General features: G+C 47.2%; 1 protein-coding gene across 3 annotated transcripts in view; it reads left to right on the plus strand.

Moving 5' to 3' along the window:
• Positions 1–19,722, plus strand: part of NTRK3 (neurotrophic receptor tyrosine kinase 3) — a 456,641-nt gene that overhangs the window by 352,324 nt on the left and 84,595 nt on the right. The window contains exon 13 of one of the 3 annotated variants that reach the window (XM_032806499.2): positions 14,370–16,967. The exons of the other annotated variants lie outside the window; for them this stretch is intronic. Within the exon in view, the coding sequence (XP_032662390.1) occupies positions 14,370–14,488 (119 nt within the window). The 3' untranslated portion in view covers positions 14,489–16,967. Of the gene's footprint in view, positions 1–14,369; positions 16,968–19,722 lie in introns of those variants that run through there. 3 annotated transcript variants of the gene reach the window in all.

The following is a 19,722-nucleotide window of genomic DNA, read 5'->3' on the forward strand; positions in this document are numbered from 1 at the left end:
TTTAAGAGGAGACTTCCATACAGTACCTGACTCAATGTAGTAATCAGAATATCCGCTATGGAATGCTTTTCCTGCAGAAATTTCACATCCTTCCTCGTTTCCTTGCTTGTCTTTAGGGTGAATCAATGAAAGGAGCTGTACACAAATAGTACAGCCTGTGATCCTGCGGGTGTCCATTAGTGAGGCATTTGCTCAGTGTTAATGGACCTGTTGATTAACAAACAAACCATTGAGGAAAGCTGTTACCTGATGACAGTGGTTTGGTATCCTTTGGTATTTGCTGCTCCAACTCCTCCATGCATCATTCATTCCTGGTGCCCAGGCTGCTGCAGCCAAATCCGTATCTGTGCCACTTGAGAGAAGATCTGAAACAGAAGCTTGTCCACATCACTCGCAAACCGTGAGAAAATGGGATCTCATTTAGAAGAGAAAGAGACTGTCGTGTAATGGGCTGGTGATTTGATTGTCATGGGCATTTTACGGTTAATCCTATTACAGGCGTCGGCAGGGTTTGCCAGTTGCACCTAGGAAAGGCCTTGCTCAGCTGAAGCTAAATGGACTGGTTATGTCCACGGAAGAGCCCCAACAGTCTTTAGAACCGTTGTAGCAGTAATGACTCCTGAAGAGGTCACAGTGCATGGGAACGTTCAGTCAGTTCTGTAAAAACTTCCAGGCTGCCTGTCTGGGCTCAGTAAAGCTGAGAGAGATGAGCTGGATGAGGTAATATCTTTTACTGGACCAACTTCTGCTGGTAAGAGAGACAAGCTTTCAGTCTCCGCAGGGCTCTCCTTCAGGTCTGGGGAAGTACTCAGACAAAGCTGTTAGTTCTTTACCTTCCTACAGAGCTTTAATCTTTGCCCTTTTTGCAGAATTTCCCGTCGTGCTAATGCCAGTTCAGTAGCACTCCCCATAGTGGAAGACCTAGGCTGGGTCTATGCAGCGTCATAAGGTTGATGTAAGCTGCCTTGTGTCCACCTAGCTGTGGAATTGTATTCTTAAATTTGTCTCCCTTCAACATAAGTGCTTCTCTATGCCAATTTAGTAACACCACTGCTCCGAGTGGCGTGTAGTCACAGTCAGTGTAATTAGGTCGACACAGTGTTAGCGTAGACATCACGTTGCTTACATTGACTGTTCCTGGCCTCCAGGCGCTGTCCCATAGTGCCCCATGCAGACAGTACAATTGATACGAGTGCTCCTGGTGAGGATACGCACTGCCTACCCAGGGAGCCAAATGTGCGCACACAAGTGATTTAATAACTATGGTGGCTGTATGCCGACATAAGTTAGGTCGACATCATTTTGTAGTGTAGACATGGCCCTAGTGCAAGAGTCGGGATTTTGAGCACTGTGTTGATTAACATTGTATTACACTGTCGTTCAAATGCTTCCTTGTCTGTTGTAAGATGCACACTGCTGCTAATGCCAGCGGAGGTGACCCACTCTTTGGAAACTTTTGCAGAGTTCCCATAATGTAGGCAAGGACTTAGCACATTTGGATATGTCTACATGGCAGTATGGAATGAGCCTCCCGGCCCGGGTCAATAGACATGGCCTAGCCAGGCTCACGCTAGCTCTCTACAAATAGCGGTGCAGACAATGCTTTGAAGTTGCAGCTCAGTCTGGAACTTGGCTCTGAAGCCCACCCCACTTCCCTAGGCATCAGAGCCCTGGCTCCAGCATGAGCCACAACTTCAAAGCTCTGTCCGCACAGCTGGTTTTAGGTTGTGAGCAGGATCCCCGTTGGCCCAAGTCTATCGGTCCGGGCTGGGAGCCTCACTCCAAAATGCCGTGTAGACATGCCCGTCAAGATCTTCCAGTGATCTGGGGTCCCTCAGTACAAGCCTAGGCAATGCACTTCCCTGACAGCCCATGATGGCCCATCCGTGCTGAGTGGCTGTATAAAGCTGTTGCGGAGACACTGGTGTGACCCAGCAGCACCAAGTAGGTGGAAGGAAAAGAATGAGTTTCTGGGTACGGGTTATATTTTAGACATAACTATCATGCTTGTAATCAACTGCTGTGCTTCTGGGAAGTGAACTTGAAACCTCAGTGCTTTGTGGGGAATGGAGGGTGCTTTGGGCATCCTTTGGCTGCCAGTGTAAAGAAGCCTGTTGCCCGGTCTGGTATGCTGGGCATCACTGCTCTCCTGGCTTTGTGCCCACTGCACAAGAGACCCCAATGTGTTAACTGTTAGACCTGTCTCTGTTGTTCCAAGTCTGACTCTGTTAGAATCGTCCTTCTTAGGGCTGACGGGAGCCGAAGTGACAAGGCAATTAGTGGATATGGGCAGCAGAGTGAGAACCATTTGGCATTTCTCTCCCAACTCTTCTGGGTCCCTTGAATTAGCATGATTGTAGCGCACATGACTGCACCATGTTGTCTAGTTCCCCTGGTTAGAATAATGATTCCCACAGCTCCTTTTGTAAACAATGCTGATCATTTAGAAAGACTCTGGTAAAAGCTGTTGAGCTAAGATGTGAAAAAATGATCAAAGTTCAGCTGGAACGTGCTCACAGTGACACACACGCGTTCTCACGTCGCATGCCTCTTCACACCCGCATCGTACGCTCACCCTTGTCACTGTCTTTCACACAGGTCACACTGTCCTGATGGCCTCGCCTTTCTGTGCCATCCACACACACAACATCCACTTACACAGTCTCACACTGATGCTTTCTGTGTTGCTCAGACATACAGCCACACGTACAACGAAACTCCTCTGCGCCACACTCAATATGACTCACATACATGTCACATACTTACCTTTTGTGTCACTTGCTTGTCCCTATCACGTGTTTGCACACCCAATGCACTCACACAGACACGCCCACCTCACACACTCTCACACATGCACACTCACTACTCTGACCCATGTCAGTCGCATGCACAGCCATGGACTGCAGTCACTCACATTCAGTCACACACACAGTCATCTCTACCCAGATATGCAGACACAATCATGAATGTGTGCACACTTGCTCACTTATGCTGTCTCTCCCACACACTTACAACCTTAGTAGCTCTCCCTTTGAGGCCTCTGGTACATTGGCCAGTGGTGACTCCTGGCTGCCAGAAGCAGCAGACAGAAAATGATTCATTGGGCTGAAGTATAAAGGAACGTTATTTTGGGTAAAGCTGTTCCCCTCACTGCTCCCTTTTTAACTCTTGAGGTGGAAGGAGAATTGGGGGGAGGGGTTTCTGGACAGTTCTATTTTCGTGAATTATCCTCTCCCAATGCCTGCCTGTACTGACTCTGGGTGAGTGCATCCTCATGTCTCCTGTGGATCATTCCTCCTCTATGGCGATTGATATTTGAGCGCCAGTTGCTTGTGACAAAAGTGGGGCAGACAGATACAAAGCCTTGCAAAGAATTATACGGTGTGAAATGAGATCTGACTGAAGTGCTTTAAACCCATAGTGCATTTGTGTGACTCAGAGGGCAGGGGAGTTAGTTTAGGGCTCAAAGTAAAACTGGGTCAGGCAAGGGCTTGTCCATCATGTCGATTCATGAGGCACAGAGCTGACTGTCAAAAGCTCCAGTGCAAAGATTCACAGCCAGGTTACTAACAGGAAAAATTTGCAGGAAAGAGACCTTTGTCGTCGTCATTAAAAAGAAAAGAAAAGAAAAGAAAACTCCAAACAAGGCAGCAAAATGCTTTCATCCCACTGAGCATTTCAGCCCCTAGCTCTCATTTTCAACCCTGCACTGGTGTGCTGGGCCTTCCCTAGCCACCTTGTGCTGACCATCCCTAGGGTGCTGGGAGGGGCATCTCATGCATGGCTCATCATCCCTTCTCGCCCCCCGCAAAGCAGACTGCCCGGGAGCCCCCAGCCCTTGTCTCCTCTCCACTTTGTTTACTCTCCTGCTCTGCTAGGGGGGGAAAAAATCCATCCTGCATTTTATACCATATTCCCACAAACAGGCAGGGCTTTAGGTGCTGTCTGTGGAAGGGAGGTTTCTAGCCATGCCTCCCTCTGTAGAGTGAGCCATGTGATGCCTGCCTCATTCACTTGGGGCTATCGGGAATGCCTAGGATTATTCCTTAGGAGCAGCATGTTCCCAGTACAGGCTTGGGTTCCTGTACACCCTGTGGGGACTGCAAGGTTCTGTCTTTGAGGGAAGCACCCTTGTTTGTGCATTGATTTGAATGTTGTTCAGAGGGCATGCTGTTCTGTGTCACAAAGGTGAGGGACAGGAGCCCTCCCCACTTAACTCTTTGGAGGAAACTTATTCCTTGTCTGACTTGTTTTTCTTCACAAGAAAACTTTTTGAGAACCAGATAGTGGGGAATTGGAAGGGGAAGCAAATCCGTGGTAGGTTCCTTCTTTTACAAAGTGGCCTGCAGAGTAGAAGAGCTGGAGATGTGCTTTGTGAAGGGTAATAACACCCATCCACGTAACTGCTTAATGGCTTAAAAATAACAAACCGCTATTGCACTCTGCTCTTCTGCAGTCTCCTGCCCTCAGCGATTTCTGTTCCTATTTAGAACCACTCTGTAGAGACAAACACCTGGTTCCCGGCTGAGCTCCCTGGTGCTCTTCACTCTTAAAGCACCGCTTTCCATCGCTGTTTTAAAAGCTCCAGGACATTGGCTCCAGGACTCTCAGACTGGTATCACTGCCCAGATTCCTTGAGAACTGTTGTGTCCTTTCCAGGCTACAAGAGGCAGTGCTGGAGCAGATGGCTGGAGGAAGGGACTTAAACCAATGAGAGATTATCTTGGGCCTCGAGCTCTCTTCTACTACTTCCTTGTCCATCTAGGCATCCGGATGGAGGCCTTAGGTTAGGAGACATGAACGGTCTCACATATGCAGGGCAGCAGAGATGGAGCATTTTTTCTCTTCGGTACATATACTTCCTTTGGCTGTGTGCTGTCATCCCCCTACCAATTTGTCTGCAGTAAACTCAGCTACTGAAGGGTTGGGGATCTGGGAGTGGGCCAGCAAATTGTTTGGTGCTGTCTAGTTCAGTGCCACCTGCAAACATGTATCCTCCTTTGTGTCTCTTGTGCCATGCCAGCCACTTCTGTCATTAGTTTAAAGAGGGCAGGCTGAGCTCTGCACCCAACAGACAGAGTAGCTAGTGAGAGTGCTATCTAGTGATCCAGGGCAAGGGAATGGGAGTCAGGGCTCTTGGGTTACATTCCATCTCTCTCACGGACTCTTTCTGCTATCTTGGACAGGTCACGTCCTTTCTCTGTGCCTCAGTTTCTCTATCAGCATAATGATTAAAACAGCTCCTGCCTGCTGAGGCTTAGCAAACTAATGTGTGTAGAGCCCTTTGAGATTGAAGAGAAATGTATAATGTGATAGCTGTTATCCTAACTGGGGGGTTTCCTTTGTGGGTTGTCTCTTTGACTTTCCAGTCTATGGCACTGGTAGATCAGCCACTCCATGATTTGTATTAAACACCAATTAAATAACCTGTTTAGTTAAAAACAGCCAACCAGGATTTCTTTCCAATGGGCTCTAATTCCTGGGCAGATTGGTTTATGATTCCAACAATGCCATATAAACAATTTCCACTTGAAGTAGTTGGAGAACTGAGTCAGTGTAAGAATACTACCAACACCACAGACCGACCTGCTAGGCAAACCAAAATTGCTGCAGAAGAGCTGAGAAGCTCATTTGAAAAGGTGCCTGGTTCTCAAGTCAGAAGCGATCTAAGGGCAGATGTAAAGATGGCAAAAGAATATATTTAAAAATCAAATATTTGACAATGTATGCTCCAGTATAGTATCTCTCAGACGGAGTCCCTAATGATTTGGGGAGCGTAAGAGCAGAGGGGAGAGAGGCTGAGACAGAGCAATGTCAAAAAGAAATGGAGAGTCAATGAGGTGGAAAGATGCGAGAGATGGTTCCTTCTGTCAACTGGAGCTGTGGAGGAGAAGGCTTTTGCACAAAGCAGTGATACAACTATGGGAAAAAACGGGTGAGGAGAATAGAGAGAGATGAAGCTCATGATATCGGCTGGAGCAAATCCATAGAGTGTTTTGTTTTTATTTTTATTCCTGAGTTCAGGATAATTTGTTTTTCATCACTAATATATCCAGTGACTGCTTCGCTGTACACCTTGCATTGCTTTGGTTGTTTGGACAGCCAGGATATACTGCCCTGTGCACTTCACAAACTGAGAGCCTCTTCCTGCATGTTACAAGTCTGACCCTATCTGACTGAAAGAAGACTGAAATGCTAAACTTTGTGCATCATAGGTGAAACTGGCGGGTACCCAGTCCTCCCTCCTCCAAGCAATCCCATGTACACTGACTTCAGTCTAATGAAAACAAAGCTGGGGACGGGGAGGCCTAACTGATCTGGCTGAGTTCCACCATACACTGGGCCTCCGAGTAGCTTTAAATAGCTGCATCACAGTGCATTCTGGGGGGAAAATATGGCTGTAATCTTCGATGACATGGGTAGGTCAAGAGTAAAACACAGAGCACCTGCATATGTTGTAGCAACCTTGACACTGTTGTAGCAGAGCTCAAAGTGATCTTCTTATTTCTATCATTCACTGTCTCTCAAATTCATGCTTTTCTTCCACCCTGGTAAACACTTTCCCTTTCTGCTTCAGGGGCTTTTCTTAAGGAGAGGGGGAGTGATGGGGAAATCTTGGATCTCTGCCTTTAAGGCTATCCGGCTACAGCATTTAGTATCTTGGAACCACTCCATCCACAAAGGAGTTCCAGAGAAAACAAACTTGTGATCCCAGCTAAAATGGAAACGTCTCAGATTAATGGAGGCAACAGCAGAAATATTCTGGATACGGGAATTCTTCTGACCAAAGGTTTAATGAGTCCGACACAGAATTCTTAAAGATCCCGTGGACATCAAATGGAAAGCTCTGAACACTGCTTTCTTCACAAAGACTCCTGCGTAGTTGTTGGGTGTTTTCAGTATTTCTCTTCCCCTGTGTTTTAAGAATGAGAAAAATCTGCACGAAAACAGGATCTTTGTGCTTCGTCTGCTTCTGCTCTTTATTCCACACACCCCCACCCGAGGTCATGATCCTCTGATTGTGACATCGTGGTTGGTTCCTGTGGACATGACGGAGATGCCACAAATGGAGGGTTATAACTTCAGTACACGCCTATGCCAGAGAGTTGTTAGGCAATTTCAGCTCTCCTTGAGGTAAGTAGGAGTTGTTTGTTCAGGCAGCTCTCGACAATTTATGAGATAGAGCCCAGGGAGAATAAACAGCAGTAAAAGGTGAAGCTGCTGCTTATGGACAGAGATCCTGTTTCCATGCAGATGTCCCCAAGAGTCAAGGCCCAGGGACAAGGGGAACTGACTGAGGCAGTGAAAAGTGATTCTGCCTTTCCGATAGGGATGTTCACTAGCTCCTAGGACCCATTCCGAAGCTGTTAAATGGGGTTGGTTCCACCTTAACACTGGCTTGATAGTAGACCATCCCAGTGAAGCTCTTCTAGGGGCCTAATTCTTCTCTGTCACGCAGGTTGTAAATCAGTAGTAACTCCCTTGAAGTCGGGGAGATTGTAACACGAGTGAAGATGAGAATCAGGCCCAGTGGCTTTAGCTTGGAGTGCAGAGAAGGCAGCATGGCCCCTGTCTTGCGGGAGAGAGGAAAGCAGCACCTTAGTTCACGTTCTGCTGATCCATTGTGGCTGGAATTGTAGTTGCAGGGCTGGTCCTGTCCCTTGAAAGTGGGGGAGGCTCCTGAAGGAGCCCCCGCCTCTAAAACATAGCCCTGGGACTGAGTGAGTGTCTCTCACAGAGTTCACAAGTTCCAGGGCACGATGAACTTCATGGGGCTCTCCCTCATCAGGATGTACAAGGGACTCTCCTAACCCTGAATACACAGACTGGCTCCAGCACATTGACTAGACTGGATGGCACTAAACAGCACTTCCATCTCTTGTCTTCTCAGATGTCATTCCGAGGAGCACTCCTCCTATGTAGAGCTATAAAAGATACCTGGACGCTGGATTCTCCCATTGTTCTTGCCTATGTTACATGTTCTAATGTAACATGAGAAGGGCAGGGGTGGGACCGCTATCAAGTAGTTTAGGCCTTAAATATGAGCTAGGTTAGCGCAGCTATAATTTGCTGGAGAGTCTCCTCCTGATTCTAAATAGCTGTTGTTAATTTAGCACTACCTCTCTTTCCCAGGAAAGAAAAAAAACCATCATCCCGTCCATGCTGTGCATACCATAGCCTATGTTGCTCCAGCGAAAGCAGCTTCCACCCACGCAGCCAGCAGGTGGCAGTTAACTTGCAGACAGTTCCAGCAAGTGTGTCTGTACTGCTAATGTCCCGGCTGACTAGTTTCAATATAATCCCCTGGGGCTACCCTCCCTTTGCGGCACCACCTTCCACTTTCCTGGGGCACTCCAGGGTTTGAAAAGCCCCAGGCTGGATAGCACTTTAAAATGTTGGCAGGGTGGGAGGCAGGCAGACAGTATACTACAGGGACCCAACCAGGAGGAGGCTTGGCTCCGAGTTCCCTTTTAAAGTAGCAAAAAGGGTGCTAGAGGCTGTTGGAAGGCCAGAGCGGAAACTAGGGAGAGTCAAGGAGAATGAGAAGGTAAATGGCTAGGGCAAAGAGGAAGGGTTATCACATATCCCTGGAACAGGTGCCCTCAACCCAGCTCTCCTTTCAGCAGCCACCCCCTCCCAGACTGCTTAGGACAAGTGCTCCGTCTGATCCCACCCACCCCAAGATGTTAGACTGTCCTGCATCTAGTTACATGTAAGCCAGATCTGATCCCCTTTCCTCCTTCACCAGCAGCCAAAACGCTCCATGCATTTGCTCCAGTACAGCCACATGACCATCAAGAAAGGTGGTTTCAGATTAAACTAGTCTCCATAGATCAGTGATGGGCAAAGGGGTGAGGAACAATCACCCTCACCCTGAAGTGTTGCCTGTTCTTAGAGTCCGATTTTCCACAAGGCTTTGAAATGCCTGGCTGGTCACTAGTTACCAATACATTGGAGTGTTTTCCTCGCACAGGGCCGTCCTTAGGATTTATGGTGCCCTAGGCGGGATTATTAAACTGGTGCCTCTGTGCCTGTCTTGCTCTTAGCAACACGAACATAAGCTTACAGTATTGGAAAACTTGCCACATGTGTGTTACTAAAACCAGTTTAACTTAATGAAGCACACTGTAATGCTGATGAACTAGCTCTAAAAAGTAGCACTATAGAAAAAAATCTGATTTGACAGAGTGATGCAAATAATATATTTTTTTAAATTTGTCAACATTTTATTGGAAATTTCTATGAAGAGGTATTGAAACAAGGATTAGTTTTTAATTAAAAGCAATCTTTCTGGCTTTTTTGGCTGCAAAATCAGTAATAATGTCATCGTATGACAAAGACAAAGTGATGTCTTGTTCGATTGCAAGAATAGCAAGACCAGTCAAGTGTTCCTGACTCATTGTAGATCGGAGATGGTTTTTAATGAGCTTTAGTTTTGAGAAACTCCATTCTCCTGATGCTACTTTTACAGGAATTGTCAGTAGAATATGAGAGGCAATTTTGCTGGTCTGAATAAACTATACAATGTCCATCATCGATTTTTGCATGTGGCAACAACTCAGTTCTTCGTACACCTCAAGTCCATTTAAATCAAAATGATCACCATGCTTCACGAGGCTCTCTAGGTCAGGGGTCCCCAATGTGGTGCCCACAGGTGCCATGGTGCCCATAGGGGCCTTTCAGTGCACCCGCATGCTGGCTGGAGGACGAGCATCTGCCGAAATGTCACTGAAATTCGGCAGCATTTTGGCGCCGACATCTTTGGATGACACTGCTTGCCGCATTTCGGCAGATGCTCGTCCGCCACTACAGTCCTTCGTCTGGCATCCGCCAGATGAAAAAGGTTGGGGCCGCTGCTCTAGGTTCTTGCACTTTGTCATTAGTTGCTCTTGTTTCCCTATTTCGTTTAATTTAGTCCTGCTCAGCCCGTTGCCAGCTGAGTGAATGGAACCCTAGGCCAACAGCGGGTTGAGTGACTCAACCAGGGTCTCAGCCGTCAGCCTGCTCAGCCCGCTGCCAGCCTGGGGTTCCTTAGGGGTCTCCAGGCCAGCAGTGGGTGCGGACTGGGGCTAGCAGCCGGGACCCCGAGTGGCAATGGGGCAGCAGCCGGAATCCCAGAGCAGCGGTGGGCTGAGCCACTCAGCCCGCCGCTGCGTGTCATCAAAAATCAGCTTGCGTGCCACCTTTGCCACATGTGCCGTAGGTTGCCGCCCCTGCTCTATACACTAGTAAGGAGATGAGCATATTACAGTTGTTGGAGGGCTCTATTTAGCAGTAACAGGGCTATAGGAAAGTCAGTCAACATTTTTTGTTTCTCTGACGAAAACTGGCCTACTCCCTTCCACATACCAAACTTGTCACAAATAATTGTCAACAACTTAATTTTCTGTTTTTGGCTAAGATACTGATTTTTTTATAAAAAAAATATTGAAATTGAATTCAGGATTGTTAGCAAGCATTTTTGGCAAACAAATTTGCTCAATGACAATCAAAATGGCAACACAGTACTGCTTTCATGCTTGGCTCACCTCCCCCCCCCAGCCTGCTGGTTCAACAGCTGCAGTAGAAGAGGAGATAGGTGGAAAACTGCACGTCTTGGGGTGCAGAGTGGCAACAGCAGCAGCAAACCCTCAGGTCCGATCACATGCCAATGGGCACCACCGCCAGCTCAACGGACCATGGTGAAGTTAGCACAGCATCTGATCTCAGGGATGGGGCACCCATGGAGCCACAGCAGCTCATCCTGCCCTGTGCAGCTCCCCCCGGATGAGATGGATCATTGCCAGTCCAGGGGAGAGATGCGCTCCCCAGCTAGGGTGACCAGATCCAGATGTCCTGATTTTATAGGGCCAGTCCCGATATTTGGGGCTTTGTCTTATATAGGCACCAATTACCCCCACGTAGGGTGACCAGACAGCAAGTGTGAAAAATCAGGACGGGAGGTGGGGGGCAATAGGAGCCTATATAAGAAAAAGACCCAAAAATTGGAACTGTCCCTATAAAAGTGGGACATCTGCTCACCCTACCCCAACCCCCTGTCCTGATTTTTCGCACATGCTATCTGGCTATCCCCAGCCCAGCCGTGTGTGACCATTCCAATCCTGGCTGCCTGCGAGGAAGTGAGTTACTTTCACTGTCATTCCTCAGCAGGTAGGCGGCCAGCCTCACCTCCCCCCCAGCACCTCACCCAACACAGCCCTGACAGCTCTCACGCCAGGGGAAAGAGTCACACTCACAGGTAAGTTCCTTCTCCCACCCCTTCCCAGAGACTTCCCAGCAGCCAATCCCCTCCCTCAGACTGTGCTGCATTCAGCTCTCTCTAGGACCCAGCAGCCCTGCTCTTACATTCTCCACTGCTTCCCGTCTGTCCGGGCTCCCAGCAGAGTGGTGCCCCCAGACCTAGTGGTGCCCTAGGTGGCTGCCTGTTCTGCCTATGGCTAAGGACGGCCCTGTCCTCCCATTTTCCATCTGGTACTGTACCGAGTGAAAACGTCACAAGAAGAACTGTTTCAAGATTTCCCTAGCCTGCTCCAAAAGCAGGAGGTGCCATAAATCTTCTTTTCATGAGATTTCCAAGCCAAAATGGCAGGAGCTAATGGTTCAGCCAGTAGAGATGGTGTTTATCCCATCTCTGAATCTTTTGAGATTCACCCATTCCAACCCTAGACATCACTGAGGACATCATCCATCTAACATATGACAACAAAGAAGAAAACCTAGCAAAAGCCATGTTAGTTTCTGATCCATATGAAACAGAGCAGGGTAGAGGACTGCAGATGGGGAGAGGAATACAGTTTTGCAACTTCTCTGAGGGTTTTACAAACGAGAGAGTAAAAGGCAACAATTAAACACCATAAAAGAGTACTGGACAGTATCTCATTTTTTGCCAGATCATTTGTAGGTCTGCTCAATACCCTAAACCCTGGGAAACATAGACTTACACTCTAGCACACCCCTCATTGTCTCCCAGTAAGAGGCACATGCCACTGATCAGACCCAAATTTGCTCCCATCCCATGCAGACCCAGCATTCTTGCTTTTATTTATTGTCCATGGAGAGCTTTGAAGCCTCCAGCTGTGCTTGCAGAACTTACCACTGATGCTAATGGAAGAAAGCCCTAGGACTTTCCAACTCCTGGCCTGGCTGATTTTTCACGTGTCTCTTGTCTTGATGCCTAACAGGCTTTGGGTCTGCTGCACACAATGGGTTTGCAATAAAATAAAGCAGAGACCAGAACTCTGCAGAGACACTTGATTTTATTGAAAATTGACTCCTCCAGCCATCTGCCAATGAATTTAAAGTGCAGTTATATTCTGAAAAGTGACTAGGTAAAAATGCCATTCCAGGGTGCCATGTTTATTGTCTGCCAATGACTCTGATAATAAGCATGCTCGGTTTACATGTTCTTTTCTAACTGTCAGCCAAACTGGGATCTTTCTCACCAGGAATGAAGAGTCTGCTGCTGGAACTTGGTTAACAATTTTGGGTACGCTAATTGAACCCAGCTCGCTGTCCCAAAGACATGTCGATTCTGCAAGGCCAACAGCAGTAACAGATAGTTAAAAATTATTTTTGTCTGCAAAGCCAGCAGATCTGACTGCTACATGGATGCAGGGATCTGATGAGGAAGAAGGAGCCAGTTTTATAAAGGTGCTTTTCAGGGTAGAACCGCATTGTACAATTAAGAGATGATTTTTTTGCTGTCTGGCTTGGATTCAGGGTTTAGTGAGCCCAGGCCATCTGTCCCTGTCCCTTCTGTGTCTGATCTAGTAGAGGTCACCCTGCATGTTGCAATCGAAGGGATAGGTTCTCCTCTGCACACTGTCTGCTCTGGTGGAAGCAGTCCCGAAGCCAGCTTCAGCAGTTAATTCAAGGATTCCTTGCCCAGGGAAATCCTTGAGTTTTGTAGAGTGGCTAGAGCAGCACTTGCACCTTTTGGGTGAGGTAAAGGCATCCCAGTGATTCTCAGCTGCTGGAACTGCTCAGGAGTAGCTGGTATGGATATACGAGCCCTGAGGCGGCATTAATGCTCATTGTTGACCAGACTGGCAGCCTGATGGACTTAGGATTAGGAAGGCACCAAAGGCGGCGTAAAAGCTATTCTTGCACCCTCTTTGCCCAAGCTTCATTGACAGCAGCTCAACTGTAGCTCAGGAACTACCTACCTCTGATGACATCGACCATCCTCGCTCCTGCTCATCTCATTCCATTGTGGCTGCCTCCATGTTACAGGAATGTTATCAATGGGAGTCCACAAAAAGAATTGAAAAATTGGCTTGGCTAGATGACAGAGGAAGGGCAGACATGGGAATTCTTTGCAAGTACCTGCAGGTGTAAGCACTAAAGAGGCGGGTACATGGGGCTAGACATCGGGGTGGGGGGGTAGGGACGGGGCATAGCAGTAAGCAAAGCAAAGTTTAGGCTGACCATTGGAAAAGTGTCTTAACATAGACCCAGAACATAGCACCCCCCCCCCCCCAAGAGGGCTCTGGGACAGGAAATCACCAGGTTTCCCCCATGGAGGTTCCCCCACATTGTTCTATCGGTAACAGATGAGGTTAGCTCCCCTTAGTGCCTAGAATAGGCCAAACCTGGTGATGGTGGCTCCATTGGAGTCATAGTAGTAGGGACTCTCCCAGGCTGAGCCTGCCCAGGAAGGGGGCACTGTGCAGAAATGACAATCCCAGGCTATTTGTGCCTTGGGATTGAAGGAGGGATGATGTATGTGTTCCCTGTCCCACACACGCTTCCTTCTGACCTGACCAGGCCAGACCCTAGACCCACAGAGTACCCTTCCCTGCAGGGCTGTGCCCAGGTGGGAATGAGGTGATCCACGTACAAGTGATCCCGTCAGAGTATAGCTCTTGAGACTGAGGGGACAGGCTGAGCCAGTGAAATCAATGAGGCTGTGAAAGGATGTCAGAGGAATAGTAGAGGGAGCTCTTGTGCTTTAGCTTTTAGAAGCTAGACTGAACAAAGCAGTGGGGACACCGCAGCAGAGAACCCTCCACACCAGGAGATGGACTAGGTGTGGACTAATAGGCCTCTGCCATCTCTAACTAACATGAATCTGTTGGGAAAATAATTCACAGAGCATTTGCACCACCCCTCTTCTCTGTTACAATCATGTACCTCCTGAAGCCTCTGTCTTTCCCTTATGGACTGAGAGAGCCAGCTAGGCCCGGCAAAGAGAGGGCAGTTTGACTTTAATTTAACTGCAGCCGTTTGCTGGTTATTCGTTTGGTTCCTTTTTAAATAATTACATGTGTGTCGGTATCTCTCTCTTTTTTCCTAGTTTTGCTCTTTTTTGTTTTTTCGTTTACTTTATTTTGTTTTTTTCTTTTTTCTGTTTTTTGTTTTTCTTTTAGGTTTCAGAGAAATTATGTTGAATCCAATAAGCCTCCCTGGACATTCCAAACCTCTTAACCAAGGCATTTATGTTGAGGATGTCAGTGTTTATTTCAGCAAAGGACGTCATGGCTTTTAAAAACTCCTTAAAGGTCCCTGTTCTGATGCCAAGTTTATAGGCTGTGTCCTCAGAGCGGTGGGAAGCAGTGAGCGTGCTCTGTACGGATCAAGGCCTTCTCCTAACAGGACTCTGCAGCCCTGCCAGTACACATGTTAAAGCCAACCGAAACCTGTGGTTGTCTGTCACCAGATATCAGGGTTGTTCTTTTCCTCCAATAGTTGCTGTGTTCGTTAAATGTTCCTGCAAGGCCCCACAGCTGCGATGACAGCAAATAAAGAAAATTTAAAGCCCAATTTAAAGGAGTCATCCTAATGACACAGTAAATAATTGTACTTTTGCTTGAAACAACCAAATTGATACTGTTAGTCACGTCCTTCCTGCTTGGAGTTCTCCTTGTGAGCTTGTGTCTTCACAACACCCAACGAATGCCGCCATCACCTTTTCTTGTGGCAACGCCATGGGAGGTCTCCCAGAGCGAGCGGAGATGGGGGACCCTGGAAGACACTAAAGCATAGCGAAGACTTTTGGTAAGAACAAAGGAAGCCCTCTGCTCCCAGTTTTTGCACAGAAAGTGAAGATGGGCAGGAATAAAAATCTTACTTCTCTGAAAGGAGAGAATGTGGTTATTTTTGACATACAACTGTCCTAGGAGGCTTTTTTCGTTTGTGTGTGTTAGAACAGCTCCTTGGCGCTGACCATATCATTGTTGTGCTTTGGTCTCTCCCTACTGCTGGAATGATGAGCTTTATCTGAAGAGTTTCCTGGACTTCCCACATGGATGGAACGTCAGTGGTATAGGATGGTTGGTGACCTTGCCGGGAGTAGGGCAGTAAGCCAAGGGAGAAAGCATATCAGAAACATGCTGGCCCCAGTCAGTGAACCCATGAGCCTTTTTTCCTTCCCTCCTTCCTCGCTGAGGTAGAGATGTAGTGTAATCCAGTCATGTACACAGAACGATCAGCTCAAGGCAGACAAACTGAAGGGGATGAAAACATTCGGTTGCTTCTTTGGTGGCATAAACAGAAATATTGATCCTGTTCTTTGGTCAATATTTGTATGTTTTTTTCTCTTGCCTTATTCCATCCTCAGCCTCTCAGATGGAAAAATCAAACCTTTGATCCTACCCTTATGAGAAGATAACTGCCTTTAATGGCAACTCACAGTCTGGACTAGCCTGGGATGAGTCTCTCCTTGGATACTCTGGAGAGCGCATGCATGGGAAAGGAAGATGTGCTCACAGACACCACTGAAAACCTATAAAATGAGGCAGGTTTTCAAGGAGGAGGAGGAAAACAAAGGATCCAGGTTTGGTCAGATCCCTTTCTGGCAGGAGTTGCAAACTATGAGCTCCCTCACCAGTTGGTTAGCTTGCTTGCCTCCCCCCATGGCCTGAGACAATGTTTATCATCACCAGCCCTGATAGGTTGCTGCCGTTGGGAAGCGAGAAGGTTCCCCCTCAGCCAGCATTGAGCAGAAGTGTAAGAATGGGATGTTCCATTGTCATCCTACCCTTCACGAGTGTTGCGTGCGGAACATTCCTAGAGATTGCAGGAATGTTCTCGAACTCCACACAGGGACGCTCCACTGAACATTCCATTCTCTTGCTTCTCTTACTGGTTCTCGTGCATAAAAATGTGAAGTATAATAGAAGAGAAATGGTGGCAGTTTGTTTTAAATTAATGCATACACATGAAGGGGCAGCTGCATTAGAATTGGGAGAATTCAGTGCGGATCACATAAGGACCCAAAATCAAAACTTGAACTGAAGGGTAATATCCCATGAAATTTCCAGCTCAAATTGGAGCAAGAGAGGTGGGAAATGTACAAGGAGATGACCTGTTGCTTTCATTATTTCCGCCTCGGTTTTGCAGAGATTCAGAGAGTTAGGAGACACTTCAGAAAAGCATGTTAGAGCTGGGTGCTTGTCCAAACTGAACTCTCCATCTTCTGAAATTTGCCCATCCCATTTGGGGATATCTTGTTCAGGATGAACTGCTCAGCCTCATGGTCCTTTCCCCTTGCACTGCTCAGGGGACTCTGCTTTCAACTGTATGTGTCAGACTTAGAGATGTGTGGACCTGACCCAGAACCTTGTCTCTAAACACCCTGTTGGAGGACAGTAGAATTTCACAGCTCAGGCCCATCTCTGCTCAGAAGCTGTCCTCCCTGACCATATGGAAAAATTTAAAATAGTTCTCCCCACTGTGATTGATGTCTCAGTTATTTAAACACCAACTAAAAGTCTCTGGTTCCTCACTGCTGAAAATGACAGCCAGTCGCAGTCATTTGCAATTGGTGGCTTTAAGTAGCAAATCTAAGGATTTTTCTTTTAATTATTGTAAATCATTACCTCATTTCCTGTCAGTGAGAGTCCTCCATTCCTGAGCATTCTTATCTTGCCATAACTATCATCTTGTGCTATGGAAATGGGACAGTCCCTTTTTCACAGAGACTATAGGGGTGTTCAATGTCTAGTTTCTTAATAAACACTTTATTTTCTAACGAAACATCTGCATCAGGTCTGTTCTTTGAAGACAAAATAAAGAAAAGGTCAGACTGACGCCTCCCATACTTTACTGCTTAATTATGCATTTTGGGTACAGTTTTTTGGTTGGGAGGGGAATTTACTGTTCTGGTGTGAAAAGTGCTCAGTTCTGAGGCTATGTCTACACTACCACGGTATGTCGACCTTGTCATAAGCATTCCCAAATCTGGACCTTAGCGTCCAGAAATCTGGGTGCCTGCATGAACCCCTCTAAGCTTAATTACCAGCTCAGATTTGATCTCGCTGCCACCAGCCAAAAATTCCAGGGTTTTTGCTCCTCTGAGTCTCCCCAAACCCTTCCCTGGGGAACCCAAGACTCAGAAGCCTGAGTCTTACCACAAAGGGAAATAACCCACTTCCCTTCCCTCTCTCTCTCACCCAAGACATTCCTCTCTGGCTAACCTGAGGAGACTGATGCAATCTCTTTACATCACAATACCAAGAAGCATGTCTCCTCTATTCCACAAAGAGACAACCCCAAATACAAGAAACACAAATCTATCTCTCCTTCCTCCCTCACAATTCCCTGGTGCTGCAAGACTAACCCCTGTAGATCTAAACACAAAGAAAATTCCCTCCCTTCGTTCCTTAGCCAACCCAAGAGAAAAACTCAACAAAGTCTTAAAAAAGAAAGTTTACATAAAAAAGAAAGAAAACACATGAACATGATCTCTGCATCAAGTTGACAATACACAGGGCTATTACTTAAAAGAAAAATATGAATAAACAGCCTTATTCAAAAAGAGATACAATTTAAACATTCCAGCAACTACACACATGTAAATACAAAAAACAAACAAACCAATAACAGCCTATTATTTTTCTACCTTTGTACTTACAATTTGGAAACTGAAGATTAGAAGCTTACAGATAGAAAAAGATCCCCTCTTATAGCTGAGAGCCAGACAAAGACAAAAGACCCAAACATTCCGTCCCCTGAGCTTTGAAAAATCCAGTTTCCTGATTGGTCCTCTGGTCAGGTGTTTGGTTCTCTTTGTTAACCCTTTACAGGTGAAAGAAACATTAACCCGTAGCTATCTGTTTATGACAGACCTACTCTCCTTAGGTCGGCTTACTGTGGGGTCTACACCACAAGGGGTCAATGGGAGAAAATTTCCCGTCGACTTACCTTACTCTTCTCATCGGGGGCAGAGTACAGGGGTCAAGTGGAGTGCAATCTGCAGTCGATTTGGCGGGTCTTTACTAGACCCGCTAAATCAATTGCCGGTGGATCAATCTCAGCATGTCAATCCCCGCTGTAGTGTAGACCTGCCCCAACGCTTGGCTCTGTCACCCATGTTGGTTTGGAGGCTGGTCTTCTCATAGAACTGTGGTTCTGCTGACTGCATGTCTGAATAGCTACTGATTCCCAGCCACTCATCAGCACTTATCTCCAATGACCTCCCTCTCTGGGACACAAGCAGGCTAACAGGCAATTTAAGGGCTTACAAAGATGGGCTCCTTTGCCAGAGGACAGAGGAACGAGTGGTGGCTCTTAGCTCATCATTTTATCTGGGTCTCTGAAGCTTACCTCAGCTCTACATGCACATGTGCCAGAGCAAATGTCCCAGCAAGGATCCTCGATCTGGAAGAGCTATCCTGTTAAGCTGATGGCTGTGAATGGAGTGGGGATGAAGGTAACTTTGTTTTACTCAGCCTTTTCCCCATCTTTGTCTAAATGGACAAATGTCTCAGTTGCCCCAGGGCTTGACTCGAGACTCTCCATGATCTGTCAGGCTTGGTAAATTGGAGAGATGGTGACAGCTGTGCCTATGAGGCTGTCAGTGGGAGCTATCATTTTCATAACGCTCTCACCACCACCACACCAACCTGTACATGTCCATGTGTGCATATGCGAAAGAAGGGGAGGAACTCCAAAACGGTGCTGGATGGGAGATATTTGAACTGACAGCAGTGGGATGTTGTAAGAGCAGTTTCATTGTAACTCTTCTGAAAAGGCCCAAGGAAGTTTTGATGGTCTCTCACTGGCCCCCAGTGAGCAAAATAAGGTACCATGGTCTGGCATCAATCTGCCTCTCCAATGTCCTGAGTTGACTTTCAAACACGCATTGCACAGGCGCCATCAGCAGGTTTCTGCCTGTGCGTCTAATTACAATATCTCTGTGCCTGGTGAATAGGTGCTGGGGTTGACAGCAACAAGGTCTTGTTGAACCCAGGATGCCCTTCAGGCTCTCTCCCACTCCAGGCCCTGTGTCAGTGTACCCAGAGAGGAGGGGATGTGCTCCTCTGAGGGGAGTGGGCATGATTCACAACCTCACACAGAGGCTGACCAACTCACTGCTGCACTGGGTGCTGGAATCCTAGGCTTCCCCCAGGTGTGCTGGAAGCATGCAGCCATCAGGAGCTCACCGCAATCTTTCCCTTTGCCCAGTGTGCCAGTTTCCTGGTTGGGGTTCACAGATCCGTAATGTTGCTAGCCGGGACCTGATAATCAATTACTGTAGCCTAACATTATGGCCCAGTTATGGTCAGCCGTCAGTCCTGCTGCCTTGCATTTCCATGGAAGCTGATTTCTCCAAGCATGTGAATTCCCATGATCTCAATGTATTTGGAAAGCTGTGAACCCCAGATAAGCAGGCAGAGTTGTGTCAGTGCGTGAAAGAAGCAGCGGAGGTTCTCACTGTGCTTGCTGGTGGGTTTGGGGTTTTTTGTACTTGGCAGTGGATCACTAATGCTTGTATTAGGA

This window comes from Chelonoidis abingdonii, chromosome 9 (genome assembly GCF_003597395.2).
Source record: "Chelonoidis abingdonii isolate Lonesome George chromosome 9, CheloAbing_2.0, whole genome shotgun sequence".
NCBI lineage: Eukaryota > Metazoa > Chordata > Testudines > Testudinidae > Chelonoidis > Chelonoidis abingdonii.